At 43.8% G+C, this 19,823-nt stretch overlaps 1 protein-coding gene across 1 annotated transcript; it reads left to right on the forward strand.

Moving 5' to 3' along the window:
- Positions 1–4,972: 4,972 nt before the first annotated feature.
- Psc (Posterior sex combs) lies at positions 4,973–19,719 on the forward strand. The gene is made up of 5 exons (XM_017153019.3): positions 4,973–5,910; positions 7,680–8,560; positions 11,087–11,177; positions 14,950–15,153; positions 15,624–19,719. The coding sequence occupies exons 2-5, from the start codon at positions 7,738–7,740 to the stop codon at positions 19,183–19,185; spliced, it is 4,680 nt and encodes a 1,559-aa protein (XP_017008508.3). The 5' UTR covers positions 4,973–5,910; positions 7,680–7,737; the 3' UTR covers positions 19,186–19,719.
- Positions 19,720–19,823: the final 104 nt, after the last annotated feature.

The following is a 19,823-nucleotide window of genomic DNA, read 5'->3' on the forward strand; positions in this document are numbered from 1 at the left end:
GAACTTATGATCACTGCCTTAAATATTTAATTAAAAATTGTTTGGCATTCGCAGAACAGACTGTAGTTTCTCTTTCCCCAGTTGCCACGACTTCGACTCCAAGTCCGAATCCGAGTGCAAGTCCGGCGCTTTATCGCATTTATTGCTTCATGGGGTCTCAATTAAGCTGTTAAAACCAGTTGGGGCAATCTATTGCCGGGCATTAAAGCCAATCAATAATTTACGGCTCTGCTTGGTGGAGTGGCAAAGACCAGTGTCGTCCAGTGGACAGGATGAGCTCAATCAGCCGCTGATGACGGCCGACTTAAGATGGCGTCCGCCCGAACGGCCAATTGCTCCGGGTATCCAGAATCCAGAATCCGGATATTATCCACATACATTCGCCTGATGTCGGGCACACGCTTGATGATTCCGCTCGGGGATTAACGTCATTTCTCGAGTGGAGTGGTTCTAATTGCACAGAGAGCCTGATAGTTGATGGCGAATGGAATTGATACTCCTGATGAAGCTGGAAACGGGAAAATTCGCGGGATATTCAATACACATAATAAAAATCAGCGGGGGGTTCGAATTCTTCACCCTGCTAGGGCAAATGGTAAGGGGGAGGTATGGGAAGATCGGCTAATTGGCTAATTTAACGACCACTAATGGAAGAAATAGTACCTTTTAAAGATTATTTTCGATCCTAATATGGATGCGTTTAGCTGGGCTTAATTATATTTAATTTCCCAATATATTTTTGTATTTTATATTAAGTGTTGTTAACCTAGTTATGTTAAATTGTAACTAATATAAGAAACCTTTATAAAAGAAATCAGAATACTTCGAATGGAAAAAATAAATTTTTTGTACTAACCAGAGGTATAACAAGGGATTTTCGTGTGAAAAAAAAATTAGAGCCGTTTTCTCGACCGCATGTGAAATTTAAAGTAGCCTTTAAACCTTGAAAAAATATGGAAATTAAGAGTTTAACGCATACACATCTAAAAATTCAAATTATTCACACTGCACTATGGTCCGAGCGGCCGATTTTTTGGCATAAAGTCGAAATTTTTATGTTAATGTTTTGTATTTTTTATTTTAAATTCTTAAAGTTAATAGATCATACATATACAAACCTAAAAAAAAAAGCGTTAAAAGCTACACTAACGCTTTTTATGAGCTTTCAAAAGTACACAATCGATCAGCTGCTTAGGACTAAGAAATTGGCGCCATAATATTTTCTTTACGTTTGTGCAAACAAAAAAAACTTCTTTGTCCCGACTAAATTAAGTAAATTATGGAAATGAAAGATCAAGCTATGTAATATTTAGTGTGTATAGTACATTTATGTGTAATCTTAGTGTTCGACCTGTGTTTAATTTCCAATTTATGTGTATTTTTATAGAAAATTAAAATTTGTTCCCTGTATTTAGTGGGATAAAACTAACGACCCGACGTCTGCCCACAAAAACTAAGTACGCCAATTTGTACATATACATGTCGTTTTTCAGCGCTAATAAACACCTTTTCCCCGTTCGTCCCCCTTTTCACGCAATTCCACACTATTCAGGGACCTTAAAGTTTCTTCGCAGCGATCTCTAGGATATTTGGCGCAGCAACAAGCGAAAATTTAATTTTTTTCGGATTGCATTTCTGTAAAAATTATCAATTACCACTTAAAAGATGATAAAACATCAAAAATAAATTTAAAAAAGTAGTTATTTTAAATTTTTCTTTGTTAAGCATTCGTAAGAGAAAGAAAAGGAAATGTCTCCCTTTGCTTATAATTCCGTTAAAAAAATTACAAAAATTATTGTGAGTGTGAGGTTTGAAAGATACAGAGTTGCACTTTTAAAATGTTTTGAGTTACATTACATACGAAGAATCCGTTCGTCTGCAAAATAGGTTCAAAGTTTGCCAAAAACAGATTTTTTCCAACTTTAATATCCTTTTTTTTAGAATCCTTGGGTGTGAAAATTTTTTCGAGAGCACATTTTGAGCGCGATTATCTAAAGCAAATAGGACTTTTAAGATTTCATCGAGGTATTTAAAAAAAGGTTACATTTTATAACACAGTGTAGTATTATGAATTTGCTTGTATGGGAGGCAAAAGAGGGCGTGGTCGCACAGACTCAAAAATTTGTTTGCATACTATTCTTTGTAAAAAAACAGAATGTGTAAAGTTTGAAGTCTGTGACTCAATTTTTAGAGTTTATGCCAAAAAAATCGACTTTTGGACCATAGTGCACTGTTCACTTAATCTTGAAATATAAATCACGTCATAAGTAGACAAATTCCATCCTCTTAAAAGTATTACTCATTCAATTTGTTTATCACATTTTGTTTCTGATTCACGAGTTTCAAAACTTATCACGTCAGATTATGGGATGAGTTCAAATTCAATTTAAAAGTCCTGAAAATTTAATCGTAATCAAATTCATTGCCAACCATAAATACATAGTTGCTTTTTCCGAGAATGTTTATTTTTCCGAACAAAAAAAAACCAGTATTCTCTGTGATAAGTTGTTTTCTGTAAAGTTTTTAGCAGTAAATGTTTCATTGACTGGCGGATGTTAAGTTAAAGGTCTTTGGTGGTATTCAAGGAAATAAATGATTAAGTGTACACTGAAGACTTTAGACGTCCTTAAATGAAACGTGAACGTAAACTAACTTGGGATGTTTTAGCCGAAGTTTTATCCGATCGTTACTATGCGAACAATAGAATAAAAGAGTCCGATCAAAACGCGCTTTTGAAATGATTCAATTTTTGCAAGTTATATTCGATCGTTTTTATGGAAGCTATAAAACGATGCACGTTCCATTGGGTCGCTTTTCAAATTTAATCTGCGTTCTTTAGAACGTTGTGAAAGTTTCAAGTTGCTAGCTTTTAAGCCGAGTTCGCCAACGTTATTGAAACCGAGGGACGGACATGGCTATCCTGATCAAGAATATGTCCATTATACACAAACTTTATAGTGTCGGAAACGTCTCCTTCACTGCGTTACGAGGATATAAAAATAAAACAATCAAAAAATTTCGTGTTGTACGGCGCTTAGAAAAATTGTACCCGTGTTTCGCGTCGGGCTTCATTGTCTTAAAAGTACAGTCCATGGGCATCTCTAGTTCAAAGGCACCTACTGCAACTTTATGATTTAGTTCCTCGATTCAAAAAAATATAAAAAAAAAAACAAATTGAATAACAAAACTTTTAATTTTGCTTTGAATTGATATACACGATTTTCGTAAAGTGAAAGGTAATATTGAATTCGTTGGAAAAGATGTAACTAGGAGATGGAAGCATTTCCAACCCATGTCCGTCTCTCTGTCCGTGCGTATGTTCCTGCGCAACGCAAGTTTATTTAATCACGGATCAACGCCCACAAACCAGACAGAGTTTTAAACATTTTTGCAAAACCCAGGTTTAATTATCCAGAATCTTTATTTTTATACCCGTTGCTCGTAAAACAAAAGCCGAGTCGATCTAGCCATGTCCGTCTGTCTGTATGAACGCTGATATCTCCGAAACTACAAAAGCTACACCACTCTAACGCCCACAATTGCCTTAAACGACTTTTAAATGTGTCTGACGCCCACATCTTTAAAGATATCGGAATACTATAATATACGATATTGTTGTCTTTATCAACATCTATCAAAATGTAGAAGACATTTTTTAAATCGGACCATTGGTTTAAAAGTTGTGAGCAAATAATGGAATTCAAGCTCACTTTGCTACATGGATATTTTCATCTCCCTCGCACTTCCTTTATCTGTGTAACGGATACTCGACTATAGCGTTATCTCTTGTTAATATTATAATCTTTAGTGCAAAAAAATAATTTCTTTAGAACTTGGCATCAAATGCAATAAAATTTTGGATTTATTAAAAAAAGTATTTATATTTTGAAAAAGAAGGAAGCAAAAGAAAGACAGCAGTAGCCGACAAAAGAAAGCTACATAAACAGATTTTTCCTGGAGATCACGACCCCTATCCTGAAAAAGTTCCATCACGTCACAGTTGTGGAAAAATCAAATTTTTCCATCTCGGCACATTTTAGAGCTTAATAATAACTAAACCCTTCGTAGCCCTTTTAGCTTCAACATAACACAATAATCTTTCTGGTGGGACCCCTACTTTTTCAGTTAAAAAGCATTTTTGTCACTTTTTATATTTTAATTTTTATATTTTCAATGTTTTGTGTGAGACCGGATTCAGTTTAAACATAAAAATATGAGGTATCCCTATCCCTATCACTACAGATGTAAAGTAACAAATTTGAACTTACTAAATGCGATTGTACTATGAAAGTACTTACAGAATTAAATGTATCTTAGCAAACAGAACGATCTCCTTTTACTCCCACGGCCTTAATCACTATCTTACTATTTTGCATGGCAAGTCACGGTTCGTTTTCTTTCTCGTAATTTATCCGCCAGATCTGCATTGTTACGTTGCGTAAGCCCCCACATCTAACGGTTAATTCGCCAAGACGGAAACGAAGTTGCTGTTTTTATTGTTGTTGGCTGCCACTGATTGGAGAGCTCTTTTGCGCCCTCATTGTTTTTGTTGTTGCTGCGGCTGTTGTGGGGGGCAAAAAGGAAAAGGCAAAGGAAAACCCAGCAAAACAGTTTCAATTTGGAGGCAATAAAGTGCGAGAGAGCGAGAGGGGTGCCGATTCAGCCGTACGCCTACGTGCAAATATGCGATTTCAGCTGACGGAAATTGCAAGTTGCGATTACATGGGCACTCGTTCTACCTTGTTTGCACATGGTCTTATGTATCTCGAACTGTTTGTATATGGATAAGAGCTTGCCAGAGTCATAAAACCTCTGCCATTTATGTACAGCCCTTCTTCCCTCTCCCTCTTCGATTTGTACATACAGCCACGAACAAAGAAACGGCTGGCAAGGCAGAAAAAGAAAAACGCGCAGTCGACGTCGCCGCCAACGCAGGCAGCGCTCGACGAAGTGGCGACCGAAAAGAGCGTGTGCCTCAGTCGAAAACCGACCTTCAACGAGAGCGGATTGCCGACGCAGCGCGGAGCGAAAGAGCGAGCAGGCGAGTGACTACGAGCGAGAGCGACGCCCCGCAACAAGAGCAACAAAAGAGCCGAGTGCGCGCGCGAGCGAGACAGCAACCTGGTTGTCCAGTGAGAGGCCGGCGAGAGCGAGACGGCCAATCGGCGAAAAGCGACGAAAAAGAAAACAAAGATACTCGCCCGGAGCAGTTGGCTACCTGACTTGGCCCGACCGTATGTGCGCGAGTGCGAGAGAGTAAATAGCGGACGACGCGGCAGAGTACATAAACGAAAAGCAGCGTGGTCGCAGTCGAAAAAAAACACTCAAAGCGAACGGACGTGTGCGGTCGGTTTGTCGAATATTCTACCTTTATCGCTAATCAAACAGAGTGAAGCGACCACTATAAATAACCGAGCATAAAGCGTGTGTTTGGATTACAGCCGCGAGCTCCAAGCTAAAGTTACAAGATAGTATTTCGGGTAAATAGGAAAATTCGAAAGCAAATTTCCTTTGTGCGACCGAATGCCGTAGCAGCAGCAACAACAACGACGACGTCTGCTGCCTTATGTACGACGCGCGTGTTAGTGTGAGTGCAGAAAACATAGAGCAAAGCATAATACACAATAAAGGTGCCCACCAAAGCAGAGCGGCCGAAAGTCAGCGCGTGTTTGTGTGGTTTGCCTGCAGTTCGAGCAGCAAAGAAGTAAAAATAAAATAAAAAGTGAAGTATAGTGAAGAAGGAGAGCGCGAGAGAAGCGAAAAACGCTGACTCAAACTGGAGTAGCGATACTCTGTGGATTATTTACTTGGATTATTACCCTGCCATTGGATTATATATGTATGCGAGGCGACCACCGCGATGCCAATTAACTGGCTGGATTATTAGTGGATTAAAAATTGGATTCAGAGGTAAATGATTGGCGTTTACCAACACTGCTCACGACCGGCAGCTGTTGCGCTCTCTCCCCCGCCCCCGCCATGCCTCTGCCACTGTCTCTCTCTTCTCTCCCCTCTTGTGGCCCCCTCTATCTGCCCCAACAAGTGAGAATTTCGATTGGACACACGACAATTGAGTAAAGGGGAGCATGAGAATTTCCGAGTGTGTGTGACGGATTTTTACTGCTATTTCATTTTGCAACGTTTTCGTTTTATGTTTATGCCATGTACTTATTTCTTTGAATGAAAGTTATGTGCGTGTGTGTGTTTGTGAAAGAGGAGATAAAGCCGCAGTCTCGACTCTGCATTCTCCGAATTTTCGCTGGCTTGCTTGCTTGTTGTTGTTCATTGTCACAGTCTCGCGTTTCCCTTCCTTTTACTTCCCTTTCGCATCCCATTTCTTCCCTTCCCTACACACACACACGCACACAACACTCGAATGAGAAATTCCGCTGCTTTTTTTTTTCTGATTATCCTTTTCATGTTGGTACTCACTCACATCTTTTTTTTGCGCGCGAGAATCCCTGAGACCTTAACCATGGGAATGGGCTGGGTTCAAAAAGAAGGGACAGGGCTAGCAGAAGGGTCCCCTCACTTTTCGCACAACACTTAAAAGTGATGTAAAAAAGGATTTAAAGAGCCTTCTGGCGGCTCTTTTTCGCCCTCTCGCATATTCATTCATTCATATTCCATTGCCATATTCCCCATACAAATATTTCAGCTCTGGAGTTGAAAAAGTTTTTCGGAAAAGTTTTCCGTACGTACCTTGACTTTTTACTGGCGCGTTGATGCAAAAACAACTTGAAATTGTTTGAAATACACATTTTTACACCCAACCCCAGACCCCCGAACCGCCCCCTCTTTGAATGTACTTGGCATCTGGTTAAAACTCCACTCGGCTCCGTAATAAAACAAAACACCCCCCTTCAACTCTTTTACCCCCTTTTTACTCCCCCGAGTGCTGTGCATTTCAATATATTCGACGTAGGCATTCCCATGGCAACTACAACATCCATTATCGAAGGCCCCCGCATCCATCGACTGATTGCAAATAATAGCTGGCAGATTGCTTTATGCCCGGCGACTCCTTTCAGTCTACCGCCCAAGTCCCGAAAGCTTTAATTTCGGATTTCAAGTCTGTTTTTAATGTGTTTTTTGATTTCCTTGGGTTTAATCATCAAAAAAGTTGACATTGCTCATTTGTAGAAAGAAAACTAAATTAAATCCGTCAAATTACTTGGACATCATTTTGTATTTATTATTACAAAAATTTCAGAACCAAAACTGCAAATCATATAAAAAATATTTTTTTTAAATTAATTTTAAGTCAGCTGAGTTCTTTGTAGTTTAAAATTTCTTCAAAAATCATCCGTTCTATAGATCTAAGTAAAGATCTCTACCCTAAAACTCATAGTAGATATTAAGTCACAAAGAAACATGCAAAAGACGAGATTTCACTACAGAAAAATACGATCCCACCGAGTTCATTAACTCTACAAGTTTTCCCAGAAAACGTACATTTCCCTTGCCACCATTATTCTTTTGTAAAGTCCGCGGGGAGCGAAGCTTTAAGCTTTTCCACTAAGAAGCTATATAGCTTCAGCTTATTGCTTTCCGCGCTCAGCCGCTGATTTATTTATAATCTTCAGCACACTCTCTTCTTGAAGTCGCTTTTCATTTTACCATTTTCCATGCGCTTTATTCGCCTTTAATTTCAACTTCTTTGGTTATCTATTTTGCAGATTGACGCTTGTGCGAAAAACAAAAGCGAATTTTAGCAGCGAGAGTGTATTATCTACTATGATGACGCCAGAGTCGAAAGCAATATTGCCAGCGACAACAACAAAAGCAACGGCAACGACAACAGAAACAACAACAGCAACAATGGCTCATACACAACAAAAGTCGCAGTTGTCAGCGTTGGCGAAAACAACAACAACAACAGCGGCGACAGCAACACCAACAAATAAGGTGGCCAAAAGCGTTGTCAGCAATGCAAATAGCAATGGTAACAATTCAAGCAAAAAGCTGGCTTTGTCTCAGAAAACAACAACAGAAACAACAACAGCTGCACCAACTAATGTTGATAAAATGCAAAAGCAACAGCAACTAAAGCAGCAACTTTTTGCTGCCTGCAGCATTAAAGTAAAAAGTGAAAACACATTAGCAACTACTACAACGGCTGCAACAACAACAACAACAACACTTGCCACCGGCAAAGCAGCAAAAACAATATTAGAAAACAGCATCAAGAAGGAATCAACGCCTCCGGTGACGACGACAAATGCCGTTGAATCCGCTGAGGCAGCCAACTCCACCTCCTCCTCATCATCTTCTTCATCCTCCTCCTCCTCATCGTCATCGTCATCTTCTTGGTCCACGACCAGGAGAGCTCCTTCAGAGGACGCCAGCAGCAATGGTGGCGCCTCCGCCGACGAGGAGAAAACGGAGGAGGACCAAGGAGCGGCGGATGCTTCTTCAACGGCGACAACGACTTCCGATTTGGCCACAACTTCAAGGCCACGCCCCGTCCTCTTAACGGCCGTCAATCCGCACATCATCTGTCACCTGTGCCAAGGATATCTGATCAATGCCACCACCATCGTCGAGTGTCTGCACTCCTGTAAGTACATCACTTTGGAAAATTGTACCCCAGTTTTGGGGTGGGATCTAAGTCCAAGTCAATAACCTTTAAGTAGCCGAAAGATACAAAGTCTGTACACTTTTTTCCACTTTACTCTAACCTCTCATTGAAAACTAATTCCAACTACCCTATTAGTGGAATGAAATCGTTATCCTTTGCTTCGGATTTCTTTCACTCGAACAGTTTTAAAAGGATAAACTTTAAAAGTTTAAACTGATGACTGATCAAAGTCTTTAAAAGCCATTAAAATTATAAATTAATGGAAGTAGATCTAAAGATATTTAAAAAATAATAAGAAAACGTAATACCTTAATTATCCTATACAGTTTTGATTAGACTTTGAGATATTTGGACTTAATCTGTGTCTTGTAAACTCCATTCAAAGGACCAGGGCTTCTAAGACTATGCCAAGTTGCATAGTCTAATCGCTTTGCCTTAATTAGAATGCCAACTGCCTCGTCCCCTCGATACCATCATCGCCAATACCAAATACCGAATACCCATTTAAATCCCAGCCTCCGCCTGTCTAGCTGTTCTGCAAAATTGCCTAGACGCGATGAGTTATGTTCGCTTCAGGGGGCGGAGGATTTCGCGAGGGGAGGGTGCTAGGTGGAGGAGGAGAGGGTGGGGGATTTCCTAGGAGGAATGGGCGGGGCAGGGCCGCAGACGACACGCAGATGTTGCCGGGCGATAAGTTTGTGGGCACATTAATGGCCCCGGCCACGGAGTACTTAGCTCGATTGATTGAGAAACTGTTGAGACGGCGGGAGAGAGATGATGATCTCTCCCCCTGAAAACCCCGGATGTGTTATCAACGACACAGATATTAACACAACATTAGCATTCAGGCGGGGACTAAATGCCATAAAACTAGCGAACGTGGCCATACATCACCAGAGCCGTTCGTTTAGACATTAAAAGTTTCCCCTTTTTGCGGCGTAAGGTTAATTTTCCATTCAAGCGCTCCTTTTTCTCTGATTTTTTTTTTTTGCCGTTCGTAAATCTGGCAAACCAATGTGTTGATAATGGACACTGGATACATTTGGTCAGGCTCATTTAAATCTGTTGGCCGGCAGGGACAAAACGGACCGGGGGCCCAGACACAGAGATACATGCTTACGTATGTAGAGCACCCGGGAGTCCCATCTAACTGTCAAACGAACCGAACCGAACGAAACCAAACCGAACAGGAGTGGGGACGCTGACTGCTGAACGCTGGACTGTGGACTGTTTACTGGTGACCGGACCTGGGACTGAAACCGGGGACTCAGACCCAGACCCAGGCAAAACCAAAACCCAAAGCAAAGGCAAAGGCAGAGCAAACCAAAGCGAAAACCGGACTGTGGCAGCAACAGCTGCCTTCGCAGAACGCACAGCGAGAAATCAATGAATCATTAAGGGTTTCAAATAATAAATAAGTTTAGTTTGTGGAACACTATAACTAAAAAGAAGGTTTTAGAGCTTCTGATATAAAGGATAATACAATAAATAAATACATTAATTAAATACAAAACTTCTTTTTATATACAAAAAAATATGTATTTCCATTTTCATTTAATGGTTGCAATTTAAATGTATACTTTGGTATTTAAATAATATCTGTATTATAGTAGAATATGTAATTGAAAAAATCTAATATTTTTTAGAGAGTTGATTTAAAGAAATAGCTAAATATATTTTTATTGAAATTTGAAACAAATTCACTTAAGTTTAAGTATTTCTCTTAGTGTTCTGATGCTGCTGCAACTCTTGCAGAGTGCTGGCTGCTGCTCTCCCCATTCGAGGCCATTTGGCGGGCAGTAACAACAATTTTTTTGCTGGCCTGCACACGCCACCACCCCATACGCCCAAAAATCGCCCAACTAACCCCCCCGCTTGTCCTTCTCAGTGCGAATTTTTCCTTTTATTTCACTCTGTGTGTGTGTTTTTTTTATTATTATTATTTCGGCATTGGACCAAAACTGACGGACAAGCGTAACAGGCGGCGGGCCAGCTTGGACTGACTGACTGTGGGACCCCAGTAGTCTATCCTCCTGCTTTATACATACAACGCCCCCTGCCCCATTGGAATCTCCATGGTCTGCAGTTGGGTGACAGTTGTAGCGGGCAGGATATCAGGGGAAAACTGGGGAAAAGTGGAAGGGACGGGGGAGCTACGCAGACAGAGACACTGGCATTGACATTAAAGTCAAAACAACTTTTTTTGCAGCACGGCACGGCACTCACTTTGCCTTGAAGGTTGTGCTTCCCTGTTTCGGTTCTGTTCTATTTGGGTTTAATGTTTTTCCCTGGCTTCGTCCTCCGTTTTCATTTTGGGTACGTGGGTGGTTTGATTGCGTTTCCTTTCCATTTTGTGGGGTGGTGGTTGGGTTTTACAACAAATCGAATCAACGAAATCTGTTGAGTTTATTTATTTCGAATGCCAATGTGCATCGTAATTTGCCTATTTCGCGTACCAAAGCCCTCTAATTTATACTCGTTTTTTTCCTTGTACTCTCTTTTCAGTCTGCCACAGTTGCCTCATTAATCACCTGCGAAAGGAGCGATTCTGCCCGCGCTGCGATATGGTCATCAACAACGCCAAGCCGAACATCAAGTGAGTATGCAAGAGCCCTTTAGAAATATATATATAAGTTGGAGCAGTGGCAGTAGCTGTGGATGCTCCTCGCAATCGTCTGTCTTTGACAACAAGCGATTAGATGATAGATACATAATGCAAGGTCGTAGACGGCAGGGGGGCCCAGGTGCTTGAGATTGCGATTCGTCGCTGTCTGGCTAAAAATAAGTGGCAGCTGAGGGGGGAAAGCATTGCCAAACCTTTTTGACAGCCCAGATGGATCTTTAATGGGGATAGCTGCGATGTCTGATAAAAGAGAGCTAAGTAAATTATTCAAGTTCTTGGCGAAATGGGTCTACTCAATATTTGATGTGATACAAAGCATTCAAAGAACGAATCTCAGGGTTTTCACAACGTTCATTAATCAATTTGCCCTTTCTTTATGAACTGAGTTTCATAACCAGTTAAAGGGAAAATCATATTTAATATGGGAAAGGTTGTACGCACTTTAGGAACTCCCAGTTCCAAAAACTGAACCTTTTGTGATATAACTTGAATTAAAACACCGGTAAATGGAATACCTAATCCCACTTTTGTTCAGTGTCAAAGGGCCAATTCTGAATGACGTTTTCTTCGAGAAGCTGTCTGCTGAAGCTTTTTATTGGATGATGTCTGCTGACTAATATAATCAGAAAATCAGTTCAAGATTAGCTCCTTTCATTTTCCCGCCTTTTTCCCAACCACAAACGTCACGGTCTGTGGACACTCACTGTAGCTTATAGCAATTTTGTCTTAGTTCGCAGCGAGATTGATTTTCCCCAGGGGAAAGGAACTCTCCTGAACCGGAGTAGTTTCTTCTTAAATGTTTCTTCTTCCTTCATTTTGGACCACACAACTTTTGGCATTTTCGGTGGGTGGAGGTGGTATCGGTATGGTTTTCCCCGCCAAAGTGGAGGGAAAAAGTTGATCAAAAACCTTTGCCCTAAGTGTGGTGTGGGCCTAAGAAAAGCCTGCTGCTCTCCTTTTCCACCTTTTGGAGTAAAGTTTTGGCCTGTGGTTAATTTTATTTGACGGAGACCAAGCATTTTCGGGAATGTCTAACTGTCTCGTCTGGCACGTTTCAATTCATTCCATTCCATTTCGCTGGGCGTAATGAAAAACACGTTTCATGTTCCGAAAGCTGAACCAGCGAATATATCTATTTAAGCCTTGGGCCCCGAACAACTTTAATGGGAGTCTGTATAGAGAAAACCACCCGCTGGCACCCCTCTTGAACCCCTTGGCCCCCCCCTTCCCCATCATCAAGTGGCACGTTGTAATCGCTGGCACACACAAAGAGATAATGAATACAAATTCAAAGAGCGGCGATATCTTGGGCAGAGGGCTGAGTAAATGAAGAGCAGGTGAATGAATGAATGAACCTTTTCGGGCTGCTGCTGCTTCAGCTTCTGCTGGCCAAATGGTGTGAAGTGGTGCCCCATGGATTGGAGCCGGTTACACTCGGATAAAATAATGAGCTGGATAGACCATTAAACTTGCACAAGTCTAAAGAAAATTATGACTTAACTTTTGTATTCAATACGGAATATACAATTTTTTTTTTTATAAATTGGTATCCCACAAAATTTAGTTATTTATTAATAACTAACTTAAACTATCTAAATTTGTTATCTAAATGTTTTTAAAGCTGGTAAACAAAATTGGTTTAAATTTTTTTCACAAAATAACATTTTTGGGAGGTATTTAAATAGGCATGAGATAAACAATCCATTTCCGAGAGCTATAAAGATTAAAAATATTTGAATTACGAACGGTTTTCAATCGATTTGAGGTCCCTTTCAAGATTAAACTTAGCAGTTCAGAACCTAATTTCTCACCGTGTAGATATAGAGTGGAAGATATAGCGGGGATTTTGGTGGGTTCTACAAACAAGTGCCTTTTGTATGCCGCTGGCCATGTTTTCCATGAATTTTTAGTAGTATTGTAGTAGTAGTCTCGAGTCTCCAATTAAATTTATTGCAAAAGTTTATTGTTTAACCCACCGAAAGAAGGAGAAGCAGGAACAGGAAAGGAGGAGAGGGCAGAAAGGAAAGGGGAGACGCGGCGGGGAGAACAGCAGGGAGAACACAAAAGAAAACTCGCTCAGTTTGTCTTTACAAAGGTAAACAGAAAATAAAAGCGTTGTGAAAAAAATAAAGTAATACAAAATAAAATAAACTAAAAGCTGAAAGTTTCAACAGCTCTTTTGTATGTGTGTCAGGGGCCGGCCATGTTCTTATTGCTTTACAGCCCCCAAAATCATCTGATATAAACTGCAAAAGAAAAAAGAAAAAATAAGAATAAATAATAAGAAACTGCAGCGACACGCAATTCCAAGAAAACCGAAAACAAATCCAAGTGCGGCAGAGATAATTAACGGGCGGGTCTTGCGCTGGCTTGAATTTGCCGTCGGCCAAAAACAACGACGACTGGCAGCAGCTGACAACAACAAATACGAGATGAGAAAAGGAACTACCATAATAATAACAGCTACAAAAACTGGGCTGAGTGACAGGCGCGTGAGGGAGAAAGAACGACAGCCCAACAGTCTGGCTTCTGTTGGATGTCTTCTTCTTTTTTTTATATATTATTCCATCCTTGCAACTGACATTCAAAAGAGGCACTGAGGTGAGAAGAATAAAAGTTATAAATATTAAACTTTAATGGAGTTATTAAAAATGGGGAAGGAAACGGGTTAAAACGGATTAACTTTTAACATTAATTAAGACATTATGATTTGAGAAAGATAAAATGTCTTATTACTTTAAGGGGTAGAGTCTTTTCTAATAAGAAATAACATTTTAAATTAAAGTTTTATTCATTTTGATTACCATTTTACATTTCTTATATTGTAAAATGATTTGTATTTACATTTATCAGGTTCTTTATGATTTTTTAGTATTTTTATAAAAACACCATGAGGGCCCCCTTATCTAGTTAATATTTTGTCATCTCTGAATTACTTTAATTATATCCCCCTTTTATCACTCATCTCTCATTTCATAGTTTAATTAATATGGTTGTGAAAGGATGCTCCTAAATAGATCGATTAGAGATAGCCCCTTTTCCACTCGGCAATGATCGATAAATTTATGGCCTCGGGTTATGTAAATGAGAGCCATTTCATTCCCAGATCCCGAGACTCCGATGCCGAAGCCTCGCGCTTACCTAATTCCCCGTCCTCTACTTTCTGCCGCCGCCTGCCTCTTTTTTCATCATCTCTCTGTTCTATTCAAGACCTTTTTCGGTCTTCGTCTTTCGTTATTTTGGTTGAAATGGTTGAAATGATTGAAGTGAGCGCCTGGCTGCCCGGGGCCGTAGATGTTTTCAAAAGACGTCTTAGGGCCAGAGTTGCTCGGTTCCTGTCTCAGTTGCTGCGAGTGTGAGTGAGTATCTGGGGGGGAAACCACCACCACCACCACTATCACCACTATACCATCGTCACCAGCGCATGCCAAGGAATACATAGTCCCAGTCCCTTCCCTTATTTTTTGTTCCGTTTTTGTATTTGTTGCGTGCCATTGAAGCAATAGAAAATTGCATCTGCCGCCTAATTTGTACTGCCCCTCTCCCCTGTTCCTCGTTTCCGCGCCAAGGAAGTCGCAAGTCCTGTGTGTGAGTGTGTCCTCATCCATGGTGACTTTTTCCATTTCCCGGCGGCCGCCTTTGTCTGCGTTCCATTTCACTGGGCACGATGCATCAGCTACCCCCAGAAACCCTTAAGACGTGCAATTCCTAATCCGCCGTTTGTTCCCTTCCTCCTCTCTTGCAGATCGGACACCACGCTCCAGGCGATTGTCTACAAGCTCGTGCCGGGCCTCTACGAACGGGAGCTGATGCGCAAAAGGGCCTTCTACAAGGATCGTCCACAGGAGGCCGCTTTGGCCACGCCCGAGCAGCGGGGCGATGATACGGAGCATCTGATCTTCAGTCCCTCGGATGATATGTCGCTATCACTGGAATACGCAGAGTTGGGGTATGTATCTCAGTAGTTTAACTAGTTATACCCGTTACTCGTAGAGTAAAAGTATGTAACATCTAGAAGGAAGCGTTTCCGACCCCATAAAGTATATATATTCTTGATAATAGAGATCTCGGAAAATACAAAAGCTAGAAGGTTTTTAGAACGATTTTAAAATGTGTCTGGCGCCCACACCTTTAAAGATTATCGAGAAGTATAAATGCAATTTTGTTGTGTATATATATATATCAATCGAAATGTAGAAGACATTTTTCAAATCGGACCATTCATTAAAAAGTTATGCGCAATCAAAAGTATATAAATCCATCTCCCTCGCACTCCCTTTTGCCGAGTGACGGGTATTAGATAGTCGAGACACCAACCCGACTATAGCGTTCTCTCTTGTTTTAAGTGTGTGAAAGCCTACAAGTACCACTTTCTTGCAATTACTAACCCTTGAATTTCCCTCTCCTTTCTTCCCCCAGTGAACTGAAAATCGAGTCCGAGTCCGAGTTGGTGGACACACTGCGTCCCCGATACCTTCAATGTCCGGCCATGTGCCGAGTGAGCCACCTGAAGAAGTTCGTCTACGACAAGTTCGAGATCGATGCCCAGCGCTTTAGTATCGATATAATGTACAAGGTCAAGACCATCGTGCTGCTGGACTACTACACGCTCATGGACATTGCGTACATCTACACGTGGAAGCGGGATGCACCCATGCGGTTTTACTACCGTGTTTATGAGTCGCCCCAGCCTCTGGTGAAGCCCGCCCCTCGGCGAGTGCTGCCACTGAAGTTGGAGAAGCAGGAGAAGGAAAGTCGACAGGAAGAACAGCTGGCAGTAGAAGCGGCAGCTCCGCCGAAGGCGGAACCTGCGCCCTTGCCAGCGGTTCCAGCTTCCATTAAAGTGGAGCAGCAGGAGGCCGTCAAGGAAATCGTGAAAGAGGTGGCCAAAGAGGCGGTGACGGCACCACCCACGACCGAGCCACTCAAGCTGGTGATCAATCGAACAATGCTGGAGAAGCGCGAGAAGAGTCACTCGCCGCAGACGAGCTCAAAGTCCTCGAAGAACTCTCCCCCTACGCCCGTTTCTTCACCCTCTGAGCCCAATATCAAGCTGAAGATCGATCTGTCCAAGCAGAACAGCGTGACCATTATCGATATGTCCGATCCTGAGCGACGGGAGATTGTGAAGCCCCTGAAGCCCGAGAAGGAGTCGAGGTCCAAGAAGAAGGACAAGGACGGCAGTCCCAAGTCGTCGTCGAGCAGCTCCAGTTCTTCGTCGTCGAGTTCAGAGCGCAAGCGCAAGAGTCCCAGTCCGCTGACGGTGCCACCATTGACTATTCGCACGGAGCGCATCATGAGTCCCAGTGGAGTAAGCACGCTGAGTCCAAGGGTCACCAGTGGAGCCTTCTCTGAGGATCCCAAGTCGGAGTTCCTCAAATCCTTTGCCCTGAAGCCCATCAAGGTGAAGGTGGAATCGCCTGAGAGGATGACCAACAGCAGAGCCATTACCCCGCCTTCAACTTCAACTTCGCCTTCGTCGAAATCGAAGGGTAATTTGGACGACAGCATTCTCATGAAGCCGCCCAGCTGTATGCCTCCCAAATCGATTGCTTCCTCGAAGAGAAAGAGCAAGGAACCACTGAAGGCGGTGTCCAAAAAACCGAAGCTATCGCCCCCACTTCCGACTGTGGACTTTAAGATACGTCTGCCGGCCACCAATGGCAATTCTCCAGCATCGGCTTCTGCCAAGATAGAAAAGCCACTGATGCCGCCGCCGTCGAAGCCACCAATGTTGGCTCCCCGGAAGCTACAACCCTCCTCCCAGTTTGCCCTGCCCCCATCGCCAATGCATCATCATGCCGGAGTGCAGATGTCCGCTCCTGGCAACCGGACGCCCATCGCCAAGCGCTATCAGCCCATTCTGCCAAAGGCTTCGCGTCCGAATCCGTTTGCCAATATCCCGAATGATGTCAATCGATTGCTCAAGGATGCAGGTACCGAAATCAAGTCGATTGGCGGAGGATCAGGAGAGAATAACCAGAAGTCTCAAGTCTATGGGCCCAAGGGAGACACCAAGATGGGTCCTCCGGCTCCGCCAGCCAACTCGACCAACGGAATTACCGCTCCTCAGAGTAGCAGAAACCTCGGAAAGCAGGGAAGCAGCTCGCAGATGTCAGCCCCGAATAAGAGTAACAACTATCTGAATCTGGCGCTGTTCAATTCCAGCAAGTCCAAGGGCAAGGAGGCGCCTCCTGGCTGCCGCACGCCCATGTACACGCCCAATTCGCCCATCTACTCGCCCAGTTCGCCGCAGTATGTGCCCAGTTACAATATTCCCACGATGCCCACCTACAAGTACACGCCAAAGCCAACGGGTAATGCGGGAACTGGAAGCTATATGCAGAATGTGCTGGGCGGAGGATCTCTTTGTGGACTGTTCCCCTCACCGCCCACCAAATCCGATCAGAATATTAATCCAGCTCAAGGAGGCTCGTCTTCTGCTCCACAAACAGCTGGCGGAAACGGAAATGCGAATGGCAATCTCTACCTGCCCAGTGAGGATGCACCCGAGAAGCAGCAGGTGAAGGTCAAGTCGCTGCTCAACTCGTGCAACATCAATATTCCCTCCTCGCTTTCCATCACCATCTCGCGCGACAATGGAGATCCCTCGTCGCCCAGCAATGGGCAGCATCCGAAGCACAAGAGTCCGGTTAATAACTACATTGAGATCGTTAAGCTGCCCGACCAGCCGCAGGATCAGGCTCAGGCCGCCAAGGAGGCCCAGAAAAGGCAGTCGCCACCTGCGGCCGGGCCAGTAACTGTTCCCGCCAAGCTGCCAACTCCGGCGCCCTCCAAGGCTATTCCTTCGCCGCAGCACTTAATGTCGCGTCAGTTGCCCCAAGTGGCCACCCCACCTCGTGTGATCACTCCACCGAAAACCTCTCCCCCTGCCAATGGCGCCAAGGTAACGCCTCTGAAGCCAGTGCTTACGCCCACGCAGGCGGATAAGAAGACGCCCAGTCCGGAGAAGCGCAGTTCCGCCCAAATGGGCAGCCATTCACCAACGGCAAGTGAAAACAAGTCGCCCAAAGGAGGAGCGAACTCGGGAGTGTCCAGCCAGAATGGAGATCCGGCGGCCAAGAAGTTCCGGCCCATCCTGCCGCGCCAGAATGCCATGCCCGAGCTGGCGCCCAAGTTGCCAACGCTGGCGCCTCCGTTGGGATTCAATCCACCCCAAAATCTAGCCACCGCCAAGAAGGTGCCGCCCAGCAAGAAGTCACCAAATGCGGGAGCCACTACTGGTGGTCAGCAGAAGCTAGCGAACGGCGGAGCACAGCAGCAGGCGTCGCAGAAACCCAGTCCGCCCCAGAAGAACCACCAACAGCAGCAGCAGCCGAGCAAGAAAGTGTCCAAGAACCCAACGCCACCGCCGCCATCCCTGCCAGCAGTGGCCAAAATGCTGCACAGCCAGAACGCCCCGCTCAGCATTGCCTCCAGCGCCAGTGCCGCGGCAGTCGCCTCGGGTCAACTGGACCTGACCAACTTCATCAAGGAGAACCTGATGCGCGTGCAGGCGGCGCAGGCTGCCCAGGCGGCGGCCGCTGCCAACCAGTCGAATATGATGTACAACTTTGCCCAGATGGGTCACATGTCCCCGGCGATGTACGGCTACCAGCAGGCCTATCTCATGGAGCAGCTGTCGCGGATGCAGCGCGCCGGCAACGAGGTGTTCAACGATTACCTGCAGAAGCTGAAGAGCGCTGCCGGTGGCCCGGGAAGCGGGGGACCGGCGGAGGGAGAGGTGAAGCCCATGCTGCCCACGGTGACGTTGCCCAGTCCGGCGGGAGCCACTCCGCCGGCAGCCAGCCCAAAAACCTCGCCCCTGCCGGTTGGAAAACTTGCGGCAGCGGCAACAGCAACGGCAACGGTGCCCCAAAGCAAGGGAAACGGCGGCGGCAGTGGAGCGAGTGCACGGCAACAGACGGCGGCCACCGCAGCCTCTGCCGCCTCCTTGCCACCGGCCACCAAGAGCAAGTGAAGGAAGGAAGGAAGCGAGTCGCATTTGCAACCCCCCACGTAGCTCTAATTAATTTTTAAAGACCTTGTTTTAGTTATTCATTTACGTTACCCGTTCGCTCGTCGTTGGTGCTTTAGCAGAGCCCACGACCAGAACCAATTCCTCGCCCTAATTACGGTGGCTTGAAATCCAACCCCTGCACCTGGGGGTGGATTCTCTTCACCCAAAAAAAAACGGAATAAATTGTTACACATCCAGCCGAGTGTAAACTGCCCTCGGTAGTTAGACAACGCTCTTGTAAATATAAATTTATTAAACCCTACAGATTTTTAGATCTAACACAGTGATGTTGAATTGTATTAAAGAACAAACGGAGGATAAGACAGCGATTCAGAATCGATATATATGCAGATATACGAACTATATTTATTCATTTTACCCTAAGCTAAGCTAATCTAATCCTAAGTGTAAATACCAGTCGTAAGATACCATTTTGTATAATCTTTTGTACGTAAAATCAAGCGGAAAAATAGAAATCTAATTTATGCCAAAAAACGTTGACGTCTTTTACTGCCACTTCCTAATTCCCAATGACTTTAGCTCCGCACACACACAGATACTCTAGATCGGACAATGGAATGGCCCAATCCCAATGCTAA

Source organism: Drosophila takahashii, chromosome 2R (assembly GCF_030179915.1).
Source record: "Drosophila takahashii strain IR98-3 E-12201 chromosome 2R, DtakHiC1v2, whole genome shotgun sequence".
NCBI lineage: Eukaryota > Metazoa > Arthropoda > Insecta > Diptera > Drosophilidae > Drosophila > Drosophila takahashii.